Source organism: Suncus etruscus, chromosome 1, assembly GCF_024139225.1.
Source record: "Suncus etruscus isolate mSunEtr1 chromosome 1, mSunEtr1.pri.cur, whole genome shotgun sequence".
NCBI classification, from domain to species: Eukaryota; Metazoa; Chordata; class Mammalia; order Eulipotyphla; family Soricidae; genus Suncus; species Suncus etruscus.
This window is the reverse complement of record NC_064848.1, coordinates 185541745-185566829: the sequence shown is the minus strand read 5'-3', so window position 1 is coordinate 185566829 and position 25085 is coordinate 185541745. Positions and strand designations below refer to the sequence as shown.

The 25085-nt window shown below is 45.5% G+C and overlaps 1 protein-coding gene and 1 non-coding gene across 2 annotated transcripts in view; one reads left to right on the top strand and one right to left on the bottom strand.

The window, feature by feature from the left end:
* Positions 1-10262, top strand: part of NPEPPS (aminopeptidase puromycin sensitive) — a 101264-nt gene extending 91002 nt beyond the window's left edge. The window contains exons 20-23 of the mRNA XM_049779103.1: positions 5121-5228; positions 5934-6089; positions 6361-6408; positions 8795-10262. Of these exons, the coding sequence (XP_049635060.1) occupies positions 5121-5228; positions 5934-6089; positions 6361-6408; positions 8795-8947 (465 nt within the window). The 3' untranslated portion in view covers positions 8948-10262. The remainder of the gene's footprint in view (positions 1-5120; positions 5229-5933; positions 6090-6360; positions 6409-8794) is intronic.
* Positions 10263-12097: 1835 nt separating this feature from the next.
* On the bottom strand, positions 12098-12204 carry LOC126029697 (U6 spliceosomal RNA). The gene has a single exon (XR_007503038.1). It is a non-coding gene; the product is annotated as a U6 spliceosomal RNA (small nuclear RNA).
* Positions 12205-25085: the final 12881 nt, after the last annotated feature.

Genomic DNA, 25085 nt, shown 5'->3' with positions numbered 1-25085 from the left:
TGCACACAGCTTACCCCATATGGTCCCCAAACACTGCCAGGAGTTATTCCTGAGAACAGAGTCAAGACTGACCCTGAGCACCAACCCCAAAACAAAGAAAAAAGAAATTATACTTTGGGAACCCTAGCAATAATATAGCAAATATGGGATTTGCCTTTCATACAGCTGAGCCATTTCGATCCCCAGCATCCACATGACCCTTTGAATCTGCCAGGAGTGATCCTTGAGTGCAGAGCCAGGTGTAAGCCTTGAATGTTGCCAGGAGAAGTGGCATCACAACAAAACAATTATACGTTGGGCCAAGGATATATATATAGCTCAGTGGCAGAGCATTGCCTTAAGTGTATAATCCCCTTAGTGTGGTCCCTGTCACTGAAAAATCAAGCAGAAAACTATTCTTCAGATTTACCTTTCAACTAATTTGTTCTTAATATTCTGTGAACCTTTGCATTATAAAATCATGTGTGGGGCTTTTAGGGTTTATTTCCTTAAGCTACTGTGCAGATAGCATCCTATACCACAGTCTCAGGATGGATGCTGGTATTTCCCATCAGCAGGCCGGCTGTGAATTAAACTCAATTCTGGGGGAATGGAGAGATGCTCCTTTGGCAGTGCTCAAAGCATGGCTGAGCTCATGCTTTGCTTGCAGGAGGCCCAGTTCTGATCCCCTGTGCATCACAAGGAGCACCCCCAAGCATTGCCAGGTGTGGTTCAAATCCTCCCCACCCCACTTTCCCATTCTCACCTGACATGGAAACTAAATTCTGATTGTGTCTACCTGAGTGTCCAGTTCCACAGGCAAAGGCTGCATCTGTCTCCCAAAACCCCTCTACACCTTAGAGGTCCCCACAAACCACCTTCTCAGGTTCTTATTGCTAGATACAAAGTACTCAGGAAACTCATTTACTCTCTAAAGCAGCATTTTATTACAAGAATATTAAAGGATGGGGCCAAGTGATAGATAGCACAGCGGTAGGGCATTTGCCTTGCACGCAGCAGACTTGGGACGGACCCTGGTTCCATTCCGGGCATCCCATATGGTCAAGCCTGCTGGGAGCAATTTCTGAGCACAAAGCCAGGAGTAACCCCTGAGCACCTACAAGTGTGGCCCTAAAGCCAAAACAATAATAATCCCTGTGTCCCATATGGTCCCCTGAGTCTGCAGGGAGTGATTCCTGAGCATAAAGCCAGGAGTAGTCCCTGAGTGCTGCCAGGTGTGACGTAAAACAAAACAAAACAACAATAACAACAACAACAACAAACTATTAAAGGATGTGACTATACAGCCTGATGAAAGAAATGCATAGTGCTGAGTATGAAAAGGGAACACCCTTTCTGGTCTGGCTCACCATTCTTTGAGGATCTTTTTTTTTGGGGGGGGGGCACACCCATTGATGGTCAGGAATAACTCCTGGCTATGTGCTCAGAAATCGCTCCTGGCTTGGGGAACCAAATAGGACGCCGGGGATAAACCAAGGTCAGTCCTGGGTCAGCCGTGTGTAAGGCAAACGTGCTACAAATGTGCTATAGCTCTGGCCCCTTCTTTCAGGATTTTGACATTTTCACCAATCTAGAAATTCTCCCAGGCTTTTGTTTCTTTAGGTCATACCCGGCCTTGCTGGGGGACCATATAGTATGCCAGCTATCCATCCCAGGTCAGCGCTTGCAAGGCTAATGTTCTGCCCACAGTACTTTAGCTCCTGCTCCCTCTTGGTTCTTTGTAGAAGCTTCTTTACAAAGGCATGGCCTCATTAGCAATTTAACTGCACCCGGTCCCACTCCCCTTCCCAGAGACTGAGAGCAGGACTGGAAGTTCTAACCCTCTAATTACAAGGTTGGTTCCCCTGACAACCAGGCGTCTTCCTTCAGTGCTTTCCCAGTTACTCTCATTAACATAGCGAAAGACATCTTTATCTCTCACAACACTTAGGAAATCCCAAGGAATTTTGGAAGCTTTGAACCAGGAACTATGGATGAAGATCAAATATGTATGAGAAACATACTTTGGTAGTCTGAATGACCAAATATATTCCTATAAATCACAACATTGCAGGTATGGGACAGTATAGGGTTTTTTAACATTTTTATACCTTGACATTTTCACATTATGGCATGCCTTTAAGAATTTATTCTTGTATGGATATTTAAGGAGAAGAATTTACATCTACTTCACAGGGAGTTTATGATCAAATTTATTATGGGGAAAATCTTAATGAGACTAAAAAATTGCAGATCAGGAAGATCACAACCCTTAAGGAGCGTACTCTTGGATTGCAGGAACTTCTGTACTCCATGATCTCCCAGTACCACTGGAAATGATCCTTGAGCTCTGAGTCAGGGGCAGTCTCTGAGCACTGCCACGTGTGGCCCCAATACCAAAAATAAATGCCCTGGGACTGCTGCACAGACATGCACACATATTTGAAGTGTGGTGTTAGGTGCCATCTAGTGGACTTAAGTGGAACAGGTTCTCACCTGGGAGAGAAATCCTCTCCAAAGCCCAGTTCAGGGGCCAGAGAGATAGCACAGCGGTAGGGCATTTGTCCAGGATGGACAGTGGTTCGAATCCTGGCATCCCATATGGTCACCCCAGCCTGGAGCGATTTCTGAGTGCAGAGCCAGGAGTAATCCTGAGTGCCATCGGGTGTGACCTCCCCCCCCCCAAAAAAAAAGAAAAAAAAATCAAAGCCCAAGTTCAGACCCCTGAGTATGAGAATGAGAATGGTAAATGATCTTAGAAATTAGCCGCCCACTCACTCACTTTGCAGATGGGTAAACTGATAGCCAGAGAGGTTAATGACCATCATGATTAAAGATGAGAGGTCGGGGCTGGCGAGGTGGCGCTAGAGATAAGGTGTCTGCCTTGCAAGCGCTAGCCACGGAAGGACCGAGGTTCGATCCCCTGGCGCCCCATATGGTCCCCCCAAGCCAGGGGCAATTCCTGAGCACTTAGCCAGGAGTAACCCTGAGCATCAAACGGTTGTGGCCCAAAAAAACAAACAAACAAACAAAAAGATGAGAGGTCTTTTCCTGTTTTACCACATCAAAAAAAAAAAAAAAAAAAAAAGAAGGAATCCCAAGGAGGGACTGATGCCACAGTCTGGCATCAGAGTCTCTGTGTTTGGTCCTGGCACCCCATGGCCTCCAGAGCACTGTTGGTGTTGCCCTGGTAATTCCCTGCACTGCTGGACTCATACAGCTGTATCTAGCCCATGCCACCAGGCTGAGTGTCATCAGTAGAATATCCAACTCATCCTAAATGAACACTATTAGGAGTCCCCCTCTCCCAAAGAGAAGAAATAGTTCAAAGGAGAAACAAAGGGAACTGCAGTAATTGATCAATTTAGATCTTTGGGAGGGTGAGGTAGAGTCAAGACAATTACTGTTGGGCCCGGAGAGATAGCACAGCGGTGTTTGCCTGGCAAGCAGCCGATCCAGGACCAAAGGTGGTTGGTTCGAATCCCGGTGTCCCATATGGTCCCCCGTGCCTGCCAGGAGCTATTTCTGAGCAGACAGCCAGGAGTAACCCCTGAGCACCGCCGGGTGTGGCCCAAAAACCAAATATATATATAGGCCTAAAAAAACTTTAAATAAAAATAAGGCCTAGATTGATAGAACAGGTGGATAGAGTGTTTGCCTTGCATGTAGCCAACCTGGTTTGATCTGACACCACATATAACTAACCACCCCTCACCCCTGATCATCACTGGATGTGGCCTGAACAAGACAAAACAAAAATAGGGACCAGGGGCTGGAGTGAAAGCGCACAGTAGGGCATTTGCCTTGCATGTGCCAAGCCAGAATGGGCCCAGGTTATATTACCAGCACCCCATGTGGTCCTCCAGCTGCCAGGAGTGATTTCTGAGTGCAGAGCTCTCCCCCCACCCTCCAAATAAAAACCGGCTATAGAGATAGTACAGCAGGTAAGGCATTTGCCTTGCAAATGGCTGACCTGGGTGTGATTACCAACACTCCATATGGTCTTCCAAGCCCACCAGGAATGATCCCTAAGTGCAGAGCCAGGAGTAAGCCCTGCGCATTTCTCGGTCTGTCCCAGAAACGAAAAAGACAACAAAGGAGAGTTCCCCAAATGGTTTGAGACTGGAGGAATAATATGGGTTCAATCCTGGTATCCTATATGTTCCCCCACGAATCATGAAAAGTCATTCCTGATGGATTTGCGTTTGCCTTGTGTGCAGAAGGATGGTGGTTTGAATCCCGGCATTCTATATGGTCCCCCAAGCATGCCAGGGCAATTTCTGAGCATAGAGACAGGAGTAACCCCTGAGCGCTGCCGGGTGTGACCCCCCCCCCAAAAAAAAGTCATTCCTTAGTGCAGAGCAGGAATAAGTTACCCCGAGCATTGCCGGATATGGTCCAAAAACTAAAAGCATAATGATGGGGGCTGGAGAAATAGATCAGCAGATCAAACATATGCTTTGCGTGCAGGAGCCCAGGTCCAATACAGAATTTAAGGGGCCAGAGAGATAGCACAGCGGCAGGGTGTTTGCCTTGTATGCAGCCGATCCAGGACAGATGGTGGTTCAAATCCTGGCATCCGATATGGTCCCCCATGCCTACTAGGAGCGATTTCTGAGCGAAGCGCCAGGAGTAACCCCCGAGTGCCACTGGGTGTGAACCAAGAAATACGCCCCCCCCAAAAAAACCAGAATTTAAACCTTAGATCAGAAACAGTGACAAATTACTCATACAGCATATGACATACTGTATTTTTGTTGTTGTTGTTGTTGTTGTTGTTTTTGGGCCACACCCAGTGGTGCTCAGGGGTTACTCCTGGCTGTCTGCTCAGAAATAGCTCCTGGCAGGCACGGGGGACCATATGGGACACCGGGATTCGTACCAACCACTTTTGGTCCTGGATTGGCTGCTTGCAGGGCAAATGCCGCTGTGCTATCTCTCCGGGCCCATATGACATACTGTAAAGGCAAGCAATAAACTGACTGCCCAAACATCTTGGGAAGTATTCTCTTCTGTTCAGACCTTGCAGCCTTCACACTGAGAATGTAAAATGAAAGTTTTACCTTATTGGGGAAAAAGGTCATTATAATCCTACAGGTTACTTCCATGGTGAGTTAACTACTCTTTATTTTTTTCTGTAGCTTCACAAACAAGCAGATATGCAAGAAGAGAAAAACCGAATTGAGAGAGTCCTTGGGGCCACTCTGTTGCCTGAATTGATTCAAAAAGTCCTCACATTTGCACTTTCAGTAAGTTACCAACAAAACTGCTTCTAGATGGAATTGTTATCTTGATCTGTGGCACGTGTGTGATATTTCTTCCACCATAACCCCATGTTTCTTCCCCATAACCATGTTCCAACACTCCTTTTTCCTTGAAACTGGAAAGAGTCCTGTTAGCAAACTGACCAGTGCTAGGAATCAGGAGAGGTAAGGGAGGAAGTAGCCTGGAAAGCCAATATATTCCCTGTCTCTGTTTTGTGTCTCCTCCTTTCTTTATACCCTCAAGGTTTCCAAGCACATGCTGTTCAGTTTCTCTGTCTGTACTTGTCTCTCTGCCTCATTCTGTTTGGCTTCATTTTAGGTTAAACATTTCTCTTTGGGGCCAGAGAGATAGTATGGAGTTGGGCATTTGCCTTTCATGCAGAAGGTCATTGTTTTGAATCCCGGCATCCCATATGGTCCCCCGGGCCTGCCAGGAGTGATTTCTGAGCTTGGAGCCAGGAGTGACCCCTGAGCACTGCCGGGTGTGACCCAAAAACAAAACAAACAAACAAAAAAATCAAACCCAAAAAAACATTTCTCTTTGCTGTAAGCACCTGGTGCAGTTGTTCATAAAACACAGAATGAGAATCTCTGGTGTGATTACTTGGCTACCACAGCAGCATTTGCCCTATCTGGCACCAGAAGATGTTTGAGATACAATAAGACTTTTGGTTCTCTTCCCCCTTGTAGGAAGAGGTACGTCCACAGGATACTGTATCAGTAATTGGTGGAGTGGCTGGTGGCAGCAAGCATGGAAGAAAGGCCGCTTGGAAGTTTATAAAAGACAATTGGGAAGAACTTTATAATCGATACCAGGGAGGATTCTTAATATCCAGACTAATAAAGGTTTGTGGAGATTTTAATTTTGAGTAGCTTTGCTTACCATGATGTTATCGAGTGGCATCTAGGATTCACTAGACTCGTGGATTCTGGTCTTTGCTCTTGAAGGATTTTTTTTAAATAGTTGTTATCTTATTAAAGAATATCTCGTCACCAAACCTGCAGCCCCTGAAATAAACTGAAGTTTGAGCGTGGAAGACTTTGTTGTTAAGAGTAAATGGAACTGTTGTTAGCCACTTTTTGTTTCATTTAATATTTAAACCTTTTTTTTCCTCAGCTATCAGTAGAAGGATTTGCACTTGATAAAATGGCTGGAGAGGTTAAGGTAAGGAAAACACAAATTATTTCTCCACCTAGTAAGTAAAAACACTGACCAAATCATAGAGGGTTATGGTAAGGTACTTTGGTGTCATTGTTAGTGCTTGGAGGAAGACAGCAGAAGTGTCTGTAAAGTCTGAAGAATTTAGAATTGGGGTCTAGAATGATATTGTTGTAAGTAAGGGTGCTTGCCTTGTACACAGCAGCTGCTGTTCGATTCCGGCATTCCATATGGATATAGCACAGAGTCAGGAGTAAGCCCAAGCACCGTTGGGTGTGACTCAAAAACAAAAGACAGACAGGAAAATAATGTTTTGGGTCTTGAGGAAACAATAAGAGATTTGATCTTTGCCTTCACATAGTTGGCACTGTGTGATGCATCATTTAAGTAGTTATTTTGTTGTAAAAGTAAGAAGTTCTCTGAAGAACACTTGCAAGAGGGAGAGAGGACAGGGCATTGTCTCCTGAGTTTGGTGTCATAGATAAAAGCAGAAGATGGAAAGTTATTAACCTTTAGTAAAATTGCCCTAAAAGAGGTCTCTTATGGGGTCCGGAGAGATAGCACAGCGGCGTTTGCCTTGCAAGCAGCCAATCCAGGACAGGACCAAAGGTGGTTGGTTCGAATCCCGGTGTCCCATATGGTCCCCGTGCCTGCCAGGAGCTATTTCTGAGCAGACAGCCAGGAGTAACCCCTGAGCACTGCGGGTGTGGCCCAAAAACCAAAAACCAAAAAAAAAAAAAAAAAAAAAAAGAGGTCTCTTATACTCAAAGTCCAAGAACTAATAAATTAGGAGGTGATATATTTCAGCTTGTATTCTCTAGAGGTGACCCCTGAACACAATCAGGAGTAAGGCCTAAGCACAGTGGGCTTAAAATTTTTTTTAATTTAATTTAAAAAATTTAAAAAGTAAAGGAAGCTGAAGAGATAGTACAGTGGGTAGAACACTTCCCTTGTACACATCTGACCCAGGTTTGATCCCCAGCATCATATTTGGTCCCCCAAGCCCTGAGCACCACTAGATGTGGCCAAAAAAACAAAAAATTATTTTTATGCAGTGCTCAGGGTTTACTCCTGGCTCTGCACTCAGGAATCACTCCTGGCTGGCTTGAAGGACATATGGGATTAAGCCTAAGTTGGCTATGTGCTGCATTCTTGCTGTCCCCCCAAATATTTAAAATTAATTTAATAATTAAATTAATAACATCTGGGAGGGAGGAGTCCAAGATTATTTTTGGTGAGTGGAGCTAGAGGAGGTTTTATCAGATAAACTAGGTTATTAATTTTCAGAAGCTCTAGACATAATCTTCTGTCTCTTACACCTGGGATGACTGAGTGCAAGGAAAGACCCAATCCTTTCCTAAGACAGGAGTTAAGATTTCCTTCATCAGAAAATGTTTCATTTTACCGTTTTACTCCCCCCACCCCTTCCACCTGGGAGCAAACTCAGGGACTCACTCATGGCAAGGCTTTACAGCCTCTTAATAAACATTATAAACTGTGATAAATTCAAATGGTCTTGTTGAATAGAAAGAGCCCATTGAGGATTAAGTCCTCAGTGTGTAGCAGTATTTTAAGCCTCTTTCTTACTATGTTTTCCAAATGAGTCTGTAATTGAAGCAGCCAGAAAGCCTTGAGTCCTTAAATACTTTGTGCCCAGTAGTGTGCTGCGTGTATGGCCCACTTCTTTAATCTTCTGGAAATTAAAAAGTAGACTTAGGGCCGGAGCAATAGCACAGCTGTAAGACGTTTGCCTTCCACTCGCCCAACACAGGCCCAACCCGGGTTCGAATCCCAGCATCCCATATGGTCCCCTGAGCCTGCCAGGAGCGATTTCTGAGTGCAGAGCCAAGAGTAACTCCTGAGCGCTGCGCCACCACCGGTGTGACCCAAAAACAGACAAACAAAAGTAGACTTAGAACAATTAATGTAGGGGCCAGAGAGTACATACAGTTGGTAAGGTACTTGCCTTGAATGAGGCCAATTCAGATTTGATCCCCAAAATCCCATATGATCCCCCCAAGCACAGCAGAACCAGAAGTAACCCCTGAGCACTACCAGGTATGGTTCCCCCCACCCAAATAAATAAAATAAAGGCTTACTCAGAGTCATGGGTCAGTTAGCATGACCACACCTAGTTGACATTGAGCCTCCAAGGTGAAAGCATTAGATAATCTGTATCATTAACTTTCAGTCAGGCTTTAAGCATCTATCTATATGGTATCTAGGAAAGAAAATCTGCGTGAAGTCCAGAGAGCTGCATGCTTATAGTTTTTACTTGGCAGTAGCAGTAGTAAATTATCATGGATGAGAGGATTTTTTTTTCTTGTTCTGTGATTGACCAGCTAACTCTCGCTGTAATAACTCAGCTTCTGGGTTCTTTGATCTCAACCAGGCTTTCTTCGAGAGCCACCCAGCGCCCTCCGCCGAGCGGACCATCCAGCAGTGTTGTGAAAATATCCTGCTGAATGCTGCTTGGCTAAAGCGAGACGCCGACAGCATCCAGCAGTACCTACTTCAGCGAAGGTCCTTGCCGCCCACCGCGTGAGCTGGACCTGCGCCACCGGGTGTTGCTGTGCCACCACCTCTGCCGTCGCAACGCGCTGCTCAGTGGGGCCACGGAACAACGGATTCACTTGCCAAGAATTTGGAGTCTTCTTTCAAACCAGTGGGGGTTGGACAATGAATGTAGTTAACTGGTTCCTGCTCACACTCCAGAATTAAATTCTATTGAAAAAGGAAAAAAAAATCAACAATTCAGCAAAAAAAAAAAAAAAAAAAAAAGTAAAATAAATACAAATGTAAATATGATAGTAATAAAATAGAGCATAACGAAACTGTGAAACTTCCTGAAGCCTTGTCAGTGGTTAAAAGTATTTAACACTCTCCTGTTAATGACAGATGTTTTTATAACCTACCAAAAGGAAATAATAGGCTTCTGGTGAAGAGGGGTTTGTGAAGTGGGTTCTGCAAGCAGCCTTTAAGCCAAGGGTCGTGTCCAGTAGCTGGGGATGGTCAAACACGTAAGGCTGGTAGCAGGCCTCAGAGTCGGTCTCTGCATAGTTCTGAGTGTAGGGGGTGGGGGGGCATGAGGACTGACCAGGAAGATGTCTTCTCCTGCATAACTCAGTCTGAAATGAGGATTGGAGTTCTCCTTGCCTTCCCTCTCCCTCCTGTGTGACCCCTTGACCCCCCTCCCCAAAAAAAAGTTTAAAAAAATAAGCAAACCCTAACCTGGTCTGGGTTTTATCCTTCCCTTAGTTCCACCCATTACCCCCAGGGTCCCAATCCACCCTGGTGTCCTTCTTAGAGATAAATAATAAACATCTTTTATAGCCACATTAAATAAGAGAAACTAACAAGCATTTTTTTCCCCTTTTCCTTAAGCTGACTTTAAGAGTAAAGCGCATGAGACTCAGAGATGAGCAGTGAAAAGGCCAGACCTTTTCACGGAGTTATTCCACTGAAATTGGGCTTGGTCAGCTGACAGGCCAACTCCTGAACCTCTTTAGGACAGTGTCGCCACATCTGCTGGCTGGGTGAGCATTGGGGTGTCACAGTCCTACAACCAGGCCTGTGTGCTCATGGCCAGTAGGCCGCTCCACCCGAGGCCACATCAGTCTAACCCTGTGGGCCTCACTCAGTTTCCTCGCCTCCTCCCCTCCTTTCCCTTTCTCTTTCTCTTCCCTTTTTCTTTTAAAAAATTTTGTGTGTATTAACAGGAATTCATATTTGGTGTGGCTTAACTATTTCAGAAGGTCATCTGATTGTGAGACTGCTTCCCTGAAACCATTTTTGTGCTATTGTTTAAAAAAAATAATAATTCAAAAACAGTTGGCGTTAATAAAAATGTCAATGTGAAATTGATGTCGTTTCATTTTTTTATTTGATACGAAACCAAGAACTTGACTGTCATTCAGTAAAATTAAAAGAAATTACAGGATCAGATAGTACAGGGGTGTTTGCCTTGCAAGAAGCCAACTCTGATTCCTAATGGACCTCTGAACTCTCTGCCAGGGATAAATCATATTGTGCTCCCCTGCCTCTCTGTGTTGTGGGTGCTGGGGATCCAGCCAGTCAGCTGCATGTAAGGCAAATGCCTTAGCCTCTGTACCCTCTCCCCAACTACCTTCATTTGCCTTTTTTTTTTTTTTTTAATTCTTCTCATGTCTTTGAAAAGTCCCTTTATTAAACCTTATGCAGGGAATCACTTGGAATGTGTTGTTTTCAGCTACTGTCATGACTGATTTGAGCACCATAGTCCTGATGTTTTGACTTTCTGCTGATATTAATCCGGCTATTTCCATGTCATGTTTTATCTTGCAAACAGCTATCACAGGTAAATATACTAATTTTACAAATGAGAAAAGGCAGTCTCAGAAGGAAGGTAGTAGGTAGGTAGTATACAATTACTCACAACTTATCATCTGGTATATTCACCTACAAATCTGTATCCCAACTAATTGGTATGTGACCATAATTAGAATACACCCTAAGAATGGATATTAAGGGGCCGGAGCAATAACACAGCAGGTAGGGCATTTGCCTTGCATGTGGCTGACCCAGGTTTGATCCCCATATGGTCCCTAGAGTCTGCCAGGAGAGATTTCTGAGCACAGTACCATAGTAACCCTTGAGCGCCATTGGGTGTAGCCTCACACACACACACACACACACACACACACACACACACAAAATGAACAATAAAAAGTTTTAAAGATATTTAATCATTTCCTTACTTCCTAATACTTCCTGGTTGAACATTTTAGGGGAGGACAGAGATAGCACAGCAAGGTAGCATTTGTCTTTCACGCAGCTAACTAACCCAGCCATGTTCAGTCCCCGGCATCCCATGTGGTTCCCTGAGCACTGCCAAGAATGATATCCGGATTGCAGAGCCAGGAGTAATCTCTGAGCAATGCTGGGTGGGGCTCACCAAACAAAGTTTTAGGGAGGTCAGAGGGTGGGAAAAAAAGACTAGCACCCTGCCTTCTTGAAATTATTTGTAAAGGGATTAAAAAACAACTCACTGGATTGAGCACAATGCCTTGCACGCTGGATTTTAGTCCCTAGCTCTGTTGACACCCTTCAAACACTTCCGGGGGGGGGGGCTCTAAGCATGGATAAGGGCCCCCCAAAACAATCTACAAAAGAGCCTTGGTGGTAGCTCACAATGTGAAGAGCACATTTCTAGCCCTAAATCAAGATTCCTCATACAGCAGTAGGAAAAAAAAAAAAAAAAAAAAAGAATGGCTGGGTGATGGCTCAAAGGGCTGTAGCCACAAGTTCTATCCCAAGTACCACAGGATCCTAGCAACAAGCAACACCAGGTGTGACCCTCAAAACAATTTTAAAGAACGTTTATATATATCTAGGAGTTGAATGATCGCGCAGGTAGGGTATTTGCTTTGCTTTGCATGCAGTCGACCCGGATTTGATCTCCAACATCCCATATGGTCCACAAGCCTGTCAGGAGCAATTTTTGTTTGTTTGTTTGTTTGTTTGTTTTGGGGCCACACCCGGCAGTGCTCAGGGGTTACTCCTGGCTGTCTGCTCAGAAATAGCTCCTGGCAGGCACGGGGGACCATATGGGACACCGGGATTCGAACCAACCATCTTTGGTCCTGGATTGGCTGCTTGCAAGGCAAACGCCGCTGTGCTATCCCTCCGGGCCCAGTCAAGAGCAATTTTTTTTTTTATAAATATGGAATGCTTCACGAATTTGCATATCATCCTTGTGTAGGGGCCATGTTAATCTTCTCTAGTCAGGAGCAATTTCTGAGCACAGAGTCAGGAGTAAACCCTGAGTGCTACCAGGTGTGGCCCAAAATCAAAATTTAAAAAAAAAAGTATATCTAGTTCAAGAGAGATGATATAGGTAGTACATTTGGATTGGGTGCTTGTATGTGTCCCAACCCAGGATCTATCCCCTGCACTCCATATGGTCCCCAGAACCCTCAGAGGTGTTACCCAATAACAAAACTGTAATTCTGTAACATTGGATTTAATAAAATACAGTCTACATTGGTTCTTGTTTCTGTCTTAACTATCAGCCAGACTGCAAATTATTTCTCCTATGGGAAGCTGCTGAGCTCTCTGGCTCAACAGCATAACTTTTTTTTTTTTCCCTACACCTCAACAGCATAGCTTTTGAAACTCCTTACTAGGTACTAATTTTAGTTTTCTTTTTCATTATAATCATCATATTTGTGTATATGTGTGTGTGTGGACATACAAATGGACCATGAAATGGACATACAAATCTTTTCTTACCAACTGTAGTACATGCAAAGCAGTCACAGTATTTGATTGCAAATGCAAGAGTACAGGAGACTGTTAAAACATTGGAGCAGGATTGGAGATAGTGTACTGGGTAGAGGGCTTGCCATATCATCCCGAGCCCCACCAGGAATGATCCTGAGCACAGAGCTAGGAGTTAAGTCCTGAGCACTTCTTGAGCATTGTAGGTATGCTCCCCTCATCCCACAATTGGGCAAAATAGCTAGGAAATCAAAACAGTGATTGATTGTTACAGTGTGTTTTTGATGATAACAAAGGACATTTGGGCAAGTAGGGGATCTTTTTTTTGAGGGGGGGGGTCACACCCAGCAGCACTCAGGGGTTACTCCTGGCTCTGTGCTCAGAAATCGGCCCTGGCAGTCATGGGGGGGAGGGGAGGATATATATGGGATGCCGGGATTCAAACCACCATCCTTCTGCAAACGCCCTACCATTGTGCTATCTCTCCGGTCTCAAGTATACTCTTAACTGTAAATTACTCTATGGTATTCACAATTAGGCTAATTTATAAAATGTACTAGTCAAGATAACTGGGGTTTGAGGGCTTGGGCCACACCCAGCGATGCTTGGGGATTACAGTGTTTGGGGAACTATATGGAATGCAAGGCTAGATGGGATTCCGTTGGTCTTGTATGTAGTACTTACCTGCTGTCCTATCACTGCAGCCCCAGATCAAGATGACTGGAAAGCACCCCTAAGCCCATCCCGCTTAAAGCTGAAGCACAGCATCCTCCTGTGGCTGCACCTTTGATTATGACCTGCTTTTTCCCTCTGGAAGGCGTTTGTATCTTTCTCAGCTTTGCAACATTTGTTTTTTCTTACATTAGATTAGGCAGCAGTGGGCTTTTGCTGAAGCTGTAACCATTTAGTTGAGACAATTTCTTCAGTTATTCCTTTGAAGCTTTCTTTTCCTCTATTTCTATTGTAATGTTTTTCTTTCTGTTTTTGGTAGTTACTGGGATTGAATCCAGGTGCAAGGCAAACGGTGACACCGTGCCCAGGAGTTACTTCTGGCTCTGCATTGAGGAATCACTCCAGACAGGCTTAGGGGACCATATAGGATGTTAGGATTGAAATCAATTAGCTGCACACAAGGCAAGAGCCTTCCCCAATGTACTTAATATCTCTCCAGCCCTTCTGTGATAAAAGTTTAGCCTTGCATGTGTGACGGCCAAGTTTCAATCCCCAGTACCACAAAGTCCACCTGAGCACTGCTGAGAGTAATCCACCTACCCAAACACCAAGTTGGAACTGCCTCAAGTACAATCATGTGTTGTCCCCTCGACCCTCCACTTCCCTGAGCAAATAAATTCATGACTCATCTCCAACTTTTTAGGTGTTGGAGGACAGGCAGGGTTTGGGGGTCACATGTGGTGGTGCTGATGACTACTCCTGGCTCAGAGCTTGAGGTCCTTCCTCAAAGCTAAGCATGTCTCCTGTATGCAAAGCATGCTCCAGCTGACTAAGCTCTCTCAGGGCCCAGTTTTATTTTCAACGTTATTTCTCAATATTAGCTTCTTCTTGTTCTGCTTTTGGGTCACACACAGAAGTGCTCAGGTCTTACACCTGGCTCTACACTCAGGGATCACCCCTGGTAGGGCAGGGGAAACCATAGGGAGTGCTAGGGATCAAACCTGTGTTTGCCACATGCAAAGCAAGCACTCTCCCTACATTATTATTATTATTATTATTATTATTATTATTATTATTATTATTATTATTTTATTCTAGTTCTTGGGCCAACCTGGTAGTACTCAGGAGTTACTTCTGGCTCTGCATTCAGAAATCACTACTGGCAGGCTTAGGAAACCATATAGGATGTGAGGGATCAAACCCAGTAGAGCCACATGCAAAGCAAATGCCCTACCCCACTGTGGTATTGCACTGGCCCCTATATTTGTATTATATTTACAACCCATTAATCACTTTTTTTTGGGGGGTTTGGTTTTTGGGTCACACCTGGCAGCTCTCAGGGCTTACTCCTGGCTCTGTCCTCAGAAGTCGCTCCTGGCAGGCACCGGGGACCATATGGGATGCCGGGATTCAAACCACCATCTGTTCAAATCAGCTGCGTACAAGGCAGATGCCCTAACGCTGTGCTATCTCTCCGGCCCCAATATTCACTTCTAACACTATGCTAAAGTTAATAATTATATCTTTTGGAAGGGAATGGGGGGGACACACTTGACAAAGCTCAGGGACCATATGGGATGCCAGAGAATGAACCTGATTAGCCATATGCAGGCAAGTACCCTACTACTGAACTATCATATCACTTTAGCCCCAGTGATTGTGACATCTTCAAGATGTTTTCTTTTATTTGATTTTTTTTAACTCCTCCTTCCTCCCTCGTCAATGCTATAGCAGTTGTGTGGTTTTTGGGAAACAGCCTGAAGTGCTGAGAATTTACTCCTGGCTGTGTTCAGGGATCACTTCTGTTCGTGCTTATCCATACTTGATGGCGCTGTAGCTGGATGTCACCTGTGTCAGGGTCACAGACAGCAGAGCTGCCAGGTGTCAGTTCTGCGCATGTGGTTTTTTTTTTTTTTTTTTTTTTTTTTTGGGCCACACCCGGTGACGCTCAGGGGTTACTCCTGGCTATGCCTCAGAAGTCGCTCCTGCCTTGGGGGACCATATGGGACGCCGGGGGATCGAACCGCGGTCCGTCCTAGGCTAGCGCAGGTAAGGCAGGCACCTTACCTTTAGCGCCACCGCCCGGCCCCCGTGCGCATGTGGTTTTTGAGCCAGGGTTAGGCCCTTGTCTACTCTTGTGAGTTATTCTTTTTCTTTTTTGGTTTTTGAGTCGCATTATGTCGTACTTACGGGCTATTCCCAACTCAGGGCTTGAAGGTCACTCCAAGCAATTCGGGGGGAGTGGGGAAGACCATGTGGTGCCAATGGAATCCAGGTTTTCCACATGCAAAGCACTCAGCTCTCTGAATATGCTCCCATTGAGTTCTCTTCAGTCCTGTCCCCTCCCCAAACTTTTGTATTTGTTTTTGAGCCACACTCAGCAGTTTAGTAATCACACCAGGTGGTGTTAAAGAATCACTTCTGCAAATGCTTAAGGTGAAAGAGATTAAACCCAGGTTGGCTGTATGGAATCCAATAAGGCTATTGACTATTTCTGTGGCTGCCTCTCTTTTATATTTGTTTCATGGATGCAGCGTCTCCATATCTCTATGAATATTTATTTTTTACATTGAGATTTGAGTTTTCTTCTGTACTTTACATTTCTGTAGGGGAAAGTAGGGGGTCACACCCAGCAAAGCGCAGGGGTTACTTCTGGCTCTGAGCTCAGGAATCATTCTTGGTGGGGCACAGGATCCATATGGAATTCATCAGATCAAATCTGGGCCAGCCATGTACAAGATAACTGCCTTACCAACTGTACTCTAATTCCAGCTCTTACACTGTTATTTTAGACTTTATTTAATAATCCTTAACAAGGGTAAGGCACTAGGGGCCAGATATTGTACAGCAGGTAAGGTGCTTCTTGCCTTGACCTGATCGCTGGCATCCCATATGATTCCCCAAGCACAGCCAGCACTAAGTCCTGAGCACCATCAGGTGTAGCCCTCTCAAAAAAAAAAAAAAAGGGGGGGGACCGGGCGGTGGCGCTAAAGGTAAGATGCCTGCCTTGCCTGCACTAGTCTTGGACGGACCGCGGTTCGACCCCCGGTGTCCCATATGGTCCCCCAAGCCAGGAGCAACTTCTGAGCGCATAGCCAGGAGTAACCCTGAGCGTTACCGGGTGTGGCCCAAAAACCAAAAAAAAAAAAAAAAAAAAACTCTGGGCCAGAGGGGTGGTGCAAGTGGTAAGGCGTTTGCCTTCCCAGGAGTGATTTCTGAGCGAATAGCCAAGAGTAACCAGAGCATCACTGGGTGTGGCCCCAAAACAAAACAAACTGAGGCACTGGGGGTTGTAGTTTGAGAGTACAGGATTAAGGCTGTGACTGACTCCAATTCAATCCCTGGTACTACATCTGGTTCCCCAATTACCACCAAAAATATCCACCAAGTAACCACTGTAACCACACCACTCCCTTGTCACCCTCAAAAAAAATTTAGAAGATGGGGCCGAAGTGATAGCACAGTGGTAGAGTGTTTGCCTTGCATGCAGCTGACCTAGGACATTCAATCTCGTGTCCCATATGGTCTCCAGAGCCAGGAATGATTTTTGAGCACATAGTCAGGAGTAACCCTTGAGCATTACTGGGTGTGGCCCAAAACAAAACAATTTAATTTGGGGGGCCGGAGAGATAGAATGGAAGTAGGACATTTGCCTTGCATGCAGAAGGACGGTGGTTCGAATCCAGGTATCCCATATGGTTCCCCAAGCCTGCCAGGAGCGATTTCTGAGTGTAGAGCCAGGAGTAACCTCTGAGTGCTGCCTGGTGTGACCAAAAAAAAAATTTTTTTTTCATCAGCTGATGAGCATTATAGTGTACTCTCCTGGCTGGACTCATATCCTAATCCCTATATTTTATGAATCTGACCTTATTTGGGAAAAGGTCTTTGCAAATGTAATTTAAGATTTGGAGATAAGCCCTGCATTATCTGGATGACTAAATACAATCATAAGTATCTTCCTAAGAGACACAGAGAAAGAACTTATGTGAGAAAGACACAGGCAGGAGTGAGTGTTCCTGGGAAGGTTAGCTGGAGTGAGCAGAAAGGGAAGGAAGGGAAGAAGTGCTCCCCAGGACACCTCCTCCAGGGACCCAGAAGGCATCTCCTTGGTGTCTATCTGAACCCAAGTTTCGAGTGATTTGTTTCAATAGTCCTGCGATACTAACTATACCAGAGGCATTTCCCCTTGAATATTTTCCCAAGTAAGGATCGTCCAGTCTAGAGGGCCTGGCAAGGGCAATCCTCCCGTACAGGTCAAGGGGATCCAGGAGGTCTCTGTGAGGTATGTGGTCTTTGACCTCACTTCCTATTTCTCAGCACAGTACAATATTTGATCCCAGTTATGCATAGCATCCCAGAAGTTTTTTAGATTAACCTTGCAAGAAGGTTAAATTTTTTCAAATTAACATTTTCAGGGTCGAGGCCATAGTACAGCGAGCGAGTAGGGCACCCCATGTGGTCCCTAGAGTGCAGAACTAAGCATAAGCCCTTAGCCTAGTTGGATGTGACCCAAACTCTGCCACCACAACAAAATGAGCATTCCCCTTTATCTCCTGATAGTCCAAAGGCTTGGGTTGACGGAGCAACTGTAATTTAGTGATCCGCTTCACTTTGGTCCTCTGAGGGGCTCTAACGCAGTACTCCATTTTTCCAAGAAGGAAAAAAAAAATACTTCTGTCTTCAGTCTTGAGTCTATTTCTGCATTGGTTAGGGTGATAGGAAAGCTCTCTCTCTCTCTCTCCCTCTTTTTCTCCTCTCCTCTCTTCTCTCTCTCCTCTCTTTTTTCTTTCCTCTCTCTCTTCTCTCTCTCCTCTCTCTCTTGTTTTTGGGTTATACTCAGTGGTGTTCAGGAGTTACTCCTGGCTCTGCACTTAGAAGTGGCTTGGGGACCAGGATTCAAACCGAAGTCCATCCTGGGTTGGCCACCTTGGGAAGGCAAACACCCTACCTGCTGTGCTATCTCCAGGAAGGGGAGATTTCTTAGTTATTTGTTTTGGAATCACACCCAGTGGTACTAAAGACTTACTAGTGGCTCCATGCTCAGGATCACTCCTGGCAGTATACAAAGTTCTATAGGATGCCTGGGATCAAACCTGGGTTGGCTACATGCAAAAAAGCAAGCTCCTTACCCATTGTTCTATGGCTCTGGCCCATATGCAAGGCTCTTTATTTGACAGACTATATAACTACAGTTACGGTAAATGCATGTAAATGGAAAGTTTATTGTCTCTGGATCACTAGAACTTAGCAAAGGAAGCCAACCAGGCTTCCCAAGTCAATGAAGTTGTCATATTCATGACTCACATTTTATGTTCTTTTATTGGAGACTATAGTAAGAAAGTTGCAGTTGCATTAAAACCACAGCCACAACTATACACTTAGGATACAAACTATCTGTAAATTATATCAGAAAAATCATATGATCAAACATCAATCAATGTAAGAAGCTTGGGTTTTTCTGTTTATGTGGTTTTAGTTTTTGGGTAACATCCTGCAACTCTCAGGTTACTTCTGGCTCTGTGCTCAGAAATCGCTCCTGGCAGGCTTGGGGAACCATATGGAATGCCAGGGATTGAACCTGGGTCTGTCCCGTCTGTCCCGGCAAGCTGCTTGCAAGGCATATGGTCTACCGCTGTGCTATCTCTCCAGCCCAAGCTTAGATTTTTATGCTGATATAAATTGCTCAGCCCCTTGGTTTTTGAACCACATCCAGAGTACTCCTGGCGGAATTGGGGGACAATATGGGATGCTGGGTTAGCTGCATGGAAGGCAAGTTCCTTACAGTGAAAAATATTTCCCCCACTCCTACAGTGAAAAATTTAATAGGATATTATTCTTGTTGGAGTACAGAAAACTGCCTTCTTTAATAGAACCGACCATATTTCCTGCCTTAATTGTTATTGCGAGAACAAAGAACATTTAAAATTAAATCCTAGTTTAAAAACACGTGAGTTGCATATATTTCTTTCTTGTATTATATCTTCCAAATGCAGGCATCTGAGAAATACAAATCTCACCTGAGCAAAAAAACATTAGTCTTGGGAACCAAAGCAATACTACAGGAGGTAGGGCACTTACCTTGAATCTGACTGACCTGAGTTCCATCACCAGTCACTGGCACCCCCAAATAGTCTCCTGAGCACCACTGTGTGTGGCCCAAAGGACAAAAATAAGTCTTAAGTATTGTTTGGTTTGAGGGCCATACCTGAAGTGCTCAGGTGATGATATGGATCTTTATCAAATCTGGGTTGGCCATATGCAAGGCATACAACCTACTTGCTGCCTGGTGAATTTTTTTTTTTGTTTTTTTTTTTTTTTAGTCACACCTGGCAGTGCTTAGAGGTCATTCCTGGCTCCATGCTCAGAAATCGCTCCTGGTAGGCACGTCCTTCTGCATGAAAGGCAAACGCCTTACCTCCATGCTATCTCTCCGTCCCCATGAATTTTTTTGTGGGGTAGGGGATGGTCCCTAGGGCCGCATGAGTGGTACTCAGGAGGTCATGGGGTGTGGGCCTGCCACACAGTTTGGTACTCAGTGGTTACTCCCAGTTCGATGTTCAGGGGGCAGTTCCAATGAAGCTGAGGGAACAATATAATGTTGGAAGCAGAACTGGGATTGCCACATGCAAGGCAAGTTGCCTTAAACCCTATACTCTCTCTGGTCCCCAAGCCTGGCATTTAATGTAAATACATACGATATTATAACTTGCATTCTTGTACTTGGTGATCTATTAAGAACATTTTCTACACAACTAAATTATCTTCAGCAGTACATTTTTTATGGCGAGCCACAATGACTGTAATAGTCCAACCCAACAATCCATTACAATATATTTAATCAATTCATCCTTGCCGATTTGTTGTTTCTAATTCTGTTTTTGTTTTTTTGTTTGTTTTTTTGGTTTTTTTTTTTTTTTTTGGTTTTTGGGCCACACCCGGCAGTGCTCAGGGGTTACTTCTGGCTGTCTGCTCAGAAATAGCTCCTGGCAGGCACAGGGGACCATATGGGACACTGGGATTCGAACCAACCACCTTTGGTCCTGGATCGGGTGTTTGCCCTGCAAGCAGCTGTGCTATCTCTCCGGGCCCTGTTGTTTCTAATTCTTAACTACTGCATTTCTTATTTCTTATTGCTAATGCAACAAATTACTCTAAGCACAGTGGCACAAAGTATTAAGTTTCTCCCCCAACTTTTTTTGCAAACTCTAAAATGGACCAGCAGAATGGTGTTCTTTTGTTTTTGGGGTCAAATTCAGAATTTACTCCTGGCTCTTTGCTCAGGAATCCTCCTGATGGTACTCCAGGGACTATCCATGTGAATGGTGAGTACCCCTACCCCTTTTGTCCTATATTCCATTCCCCGAGTTGTGTTCTTTCTGAGGGTTCTAGGTAACAACCTGTTTCCTTTCTGCCTCTTCCAGCTTCCAGAAGAAGCTACTATTTCTTGCTTGACCCAGGATCCCACAGCACCCAACCTTTTTTTTGGGGGGGGGGGTTTCGGGCCACACCCATTTGATGCTCAGGGGTTACTCTTGGCTAAGGGCTCAGAAATTGCCCCTGGCTTGGGGGACCATATGGGACGCTGGGGGATCGAACTGCAGTCGAGATCTTTCCTTGGCTAGCGCTTGCAAGGCGTCTAGACACCTTACCTCTAGCACCACCTCGCCGGCCCCGACACATCCAACCTCTTTTATGTCACCCCTCCACTGCTCATCCTCTTTTTTTTTTTTTTTTTTTTTTTTTTGGTTTTTGGGCCACACCCAGCGTTGCTCAGGGGTTATTCTGGCTGTCTGCTCAGAAATAGCTCCTGGCAGGCACGGGGGACCATATGGGACACCGGGATTCAAACCAACCACCTTTGGTCCTGGATCGGCTGCTTGCAAGGCAAATGCTGCTGTGCTATCTCTCCGGGCCCAAAACTCTCGTTTTGACTTTTTTTTTTTGGTTTTTGGGCCACACCCGGTAACGCTCAGGGGTTACTCCTGGCTATGTGCTCAGAAGTTGCTCCTGGCTTGGGGGACCATATAGGATGCCGGGGGATCGAACTGTGGTCCGTCCAAGGCTAGCGCAGGCAAGGCAGGCACCTTACCTCTTGCGCCACCGCCCGGCCCCCTGCTCATCCTCTTGTTCCCTCACACAAAGACCTCTATGATTACATTGGGTGCATCCCAAAAATCCACCCCAATTTTTTTTGTTTTTGTTTTTGGGCCAAACCCAGTCAGGTAAGCTGGGGGATCATACAGGGTGCTGGGAAATGAACTTGGAGAAGAAACATGAAACCCAAGCTCCTTACCTGCTGTACTATCTCTCCAGTTACTCCCCACCTCAAAATCATTTGGGAATGCACACCACATCCAGCAGTGCTCAAAAATCACTTTTGGTGGGCTTGAAGGACTTTATGATTGATGGAAATTGAACCCAGGTCACCCAGAGTTAAACATTCAAGACAAGCATCTTTTTTTTTTTGGGGGGGGGGTCACACCTGGCAGCACTCAGGGCTCAGGAGTTACTCTTGGCTCTACCCTCAGAAATCGCTCCTGACAGGCTCGGGGGACCATATGGGATGCCGGGGTTTGAACCACCATCCTTCTGCATGCAAGGCAAACACCCTACCTCATGCTACCTCTCCAGCCCTGCGAGGCAAGCATCTTATACACTGTACTCTTTCTATCCCCTACCTCAAAATTCTTTATTTATTTATTTATTTATTTTGGTTTTTGGGACAACCTGGAGGCGCTCAGGGGTTACTCCTGGCTCTGTGCTCAGAAATTGCTCCTGGCAGGCTCTGGGGGACCTTATGGAATAACAGGGATCAAACCCTGGTCAGTCCTGGGTTGGCTCATGCAAGGCAAACGCCCTACCCACTGTGCTATCACTCTGGCCCCTGAAAATTCTTTTTTTTTTTTTTTTGGTTTTTGGGCCACACCCGGTGACGCTCAGGGGTTACTCCTGGCTATGCGCTCAGAGGTCACTCCTGGCTTGGGGGACCATATGGGACGCCGGGGGATCGAACCGCGGTCCGTCCTAGGCTAGCGCAGGCAAGGCAGGCACCTTACCTCCAGCGCCACCGCCCGGCCCCTCCCTGAAAATTCTTAATCATATCAGCAAAGTCCCTTTCTTCAGGTTCTAAAAACCACAGTCACCTTTGAGTGGCTATTATTCAGGCTGAGCACAGCTATGCACCATCCATTCTTCTCTTTTTACTTCTGCAGTTTCTTCTCTTCTTCCACTTACAGCTTACCGCTATGCTATCGCTTTGGCTCCTATTGAGTCATTCTTGATCTTAGTAGATGAAATTAATTACTCTCACAACCAGCAGCTAATGAGAGCTCAATGGACAGGAGTGAGCACCAGTCTTGCCCGTGTACAGCAAGGTCCCCAAGCATCATGTCAGCAGTAGCCCTCTGAGCACTACCAGCTGTGGCCCCCAAGAAAGTTAGCATCATATATAAAGCTGTATAAACGACAGATATAAAGAAATGACTTGGGGCCAGAGAGATAGCATGGAGGTGGGGAGTTTGCCTTGCATGCAGAAGGATGGTGGTTCAAATACCAGCGTGCCATAAGGTCCCCGGAGCCTGCTAGGAATGATTTCTGAGCGTAGAGCCAGGAGTAATCCCTGAGAGCTGCTGAGTGTGATCCCATCCAAAAAATAAAAGTGACTTGACAAGCTGCCCCGAGAAAGAGAAGTTACTCAGGGAAGGTAGGATGAGCACATGCAAAGACACTGTGGGAAGGAACATGGGGACTATGAGGAATGGCATGAGGCTATGTGGTAGCCCCAAAGAGCAAGCAAGGGATTGATTGAGATTAGTAGGGGAAACACTGTAAGACTTTCCTTGCATGCCACAAAAGATGCTATCTATGCATAAGCAAGATTCCAAGGTATTTGGTGCTAGCTAACATGGAGATTAGACAGGAAAGAGGAAAAGTGGAGGCAGGAAGACTTGTTTGGTGGCTAAAAAGCAACAGAAAGTTGATTTAGAATGAGATAAAACTAAGCCTCTGGGGCCAGAGCGACAGCACAGTGGGTAGGGCCTTTGCCTTGAATGCAGCTGACCAGGGTTTGATCCCCCAGCTCACCAGGAGTAACATGAGTGCTGCTGGGTGTGGCCCCAAAACAAATATAAAAAAAAAACTCCGGAGGATCTGTTTTATGTGGTATGGTAACCCACAAACAGATAATGATCTTCATTGGAAGGTCATCTCACCTACACTAAAGGGGCAGCTCTTCCTGTTAGCAGATAAAGCAAAAGCCTGAAGTCAGTTCCCTAAATTACAGGAAACCCACTACTTACAAGCAATGAAAGCCAGGTCCAAATGGCGAAACTACCTCTTGAATAGAGAAAACCCAGCTTCTCTGTTCAAGGATTAACAGGCTAACCGAGTTTTCCTACTTTTGGGAGGTGACACTGCCTTGAAACCAGTATGACACGGGCCAGCACTTCTCCTTTGGCTGGCTCACCAGTGGTTAGAGTAAGGTTAAAGTCATTTTCCCACAAGCCCAAGGACTGTAAAAATTTTCACCTGGGGCCTATGTATCGGTGTTCTAAGAAGCTACAAAATTATATGCTTTTTTTTTTTTTTTTTTGAGCCAGACCTGGCAATGCAGAGGACAATATGGGATGCTGGGATTGAATGCAGGTAGGACACATGTTAAGGTAAACCCCCTACCCACTATACTGTCTCTCCAGACCCCTCTTAGTTTTCTATGCATTTTGCTAAGGAAAGTCCCTCATTTCTTCTGGGGCTTAGAACTTAAAAGGATATTGTTAGGGGGCAGTAGGTAGGGCGTTTGCCTTGCACGTGGCGTTAGATTCCTGGCATTCCCTAAGGTCCCTCGAGCCTGCCAAGGGCGATTTCTGAGTGCAGAGCCAGGAGAAATCCTTCAGCTCCGATGGGTGCGACCCCCCCCCCCCCCGCCCTCAAAAAAAAGGGTATTGTTGGGGGTTGAAGAAATAATACAGGGCAAGGCATTTGCCTTCACAGTTGACCTGGGTTCAATTCAGACTATATGGCTAGAGGGGCTAAAGGGCTGGAGATAGGACAGTGAGTAGGGTGCTTGCTTGTCTTGCAGGCAGCCAACCGAGGTTCAATCCCCAACATCACATATGGTCCCCAGACCACTAGGATGTGATTCCAGAGTAATCCCTGAGCACCAAAGTGTGGCTCCCCCAACAAAATAACCCCTATATGTAAGTATAAATAAATAAATATATTTCCAGTCTGCCAGTTATGCACAGTGCCAAAATTAAGTCCAGGTGGGGCCGGAGCGGTTGCACAAGTGGTAGGGCGTCTGCCTTGCAGGCGGCTAACCTAGGGCAGACCTCAGGTTCGATGCCCGGCGTGTCCCATATGGTCTTTTAAGCACAGCCAGGAATAATCCCCGAGCATCACCACGGGTGTGGCCCAAAAACCAAAACCAAAACCTAAGAAAACAAAAACTAAGTCGTGAGCACCTCTAGGTGCGGCCCAAATCAAACAAGCAAAAACAGATTCTTGATACATTTCTTATGCAACACAGTTTATTCTTTGGAGATTACAGCCAGAAATGCTCGTGGGACCCTCTGGGGCTACAGGCAATCACACACATCCAGGCCGGCCATTACACTTCTCCAGCCATTACACTTCTTTTTTTCTTTTTTCCTGATCATCAGTTGTTGCCTTTCCAGCGGCACCTTCTGAAGGTTAAATCTTTTTTTTTTTTCGGATTTTGGATCACACCCGGCATTGCTCAGGGTTTCCTCCTGGCT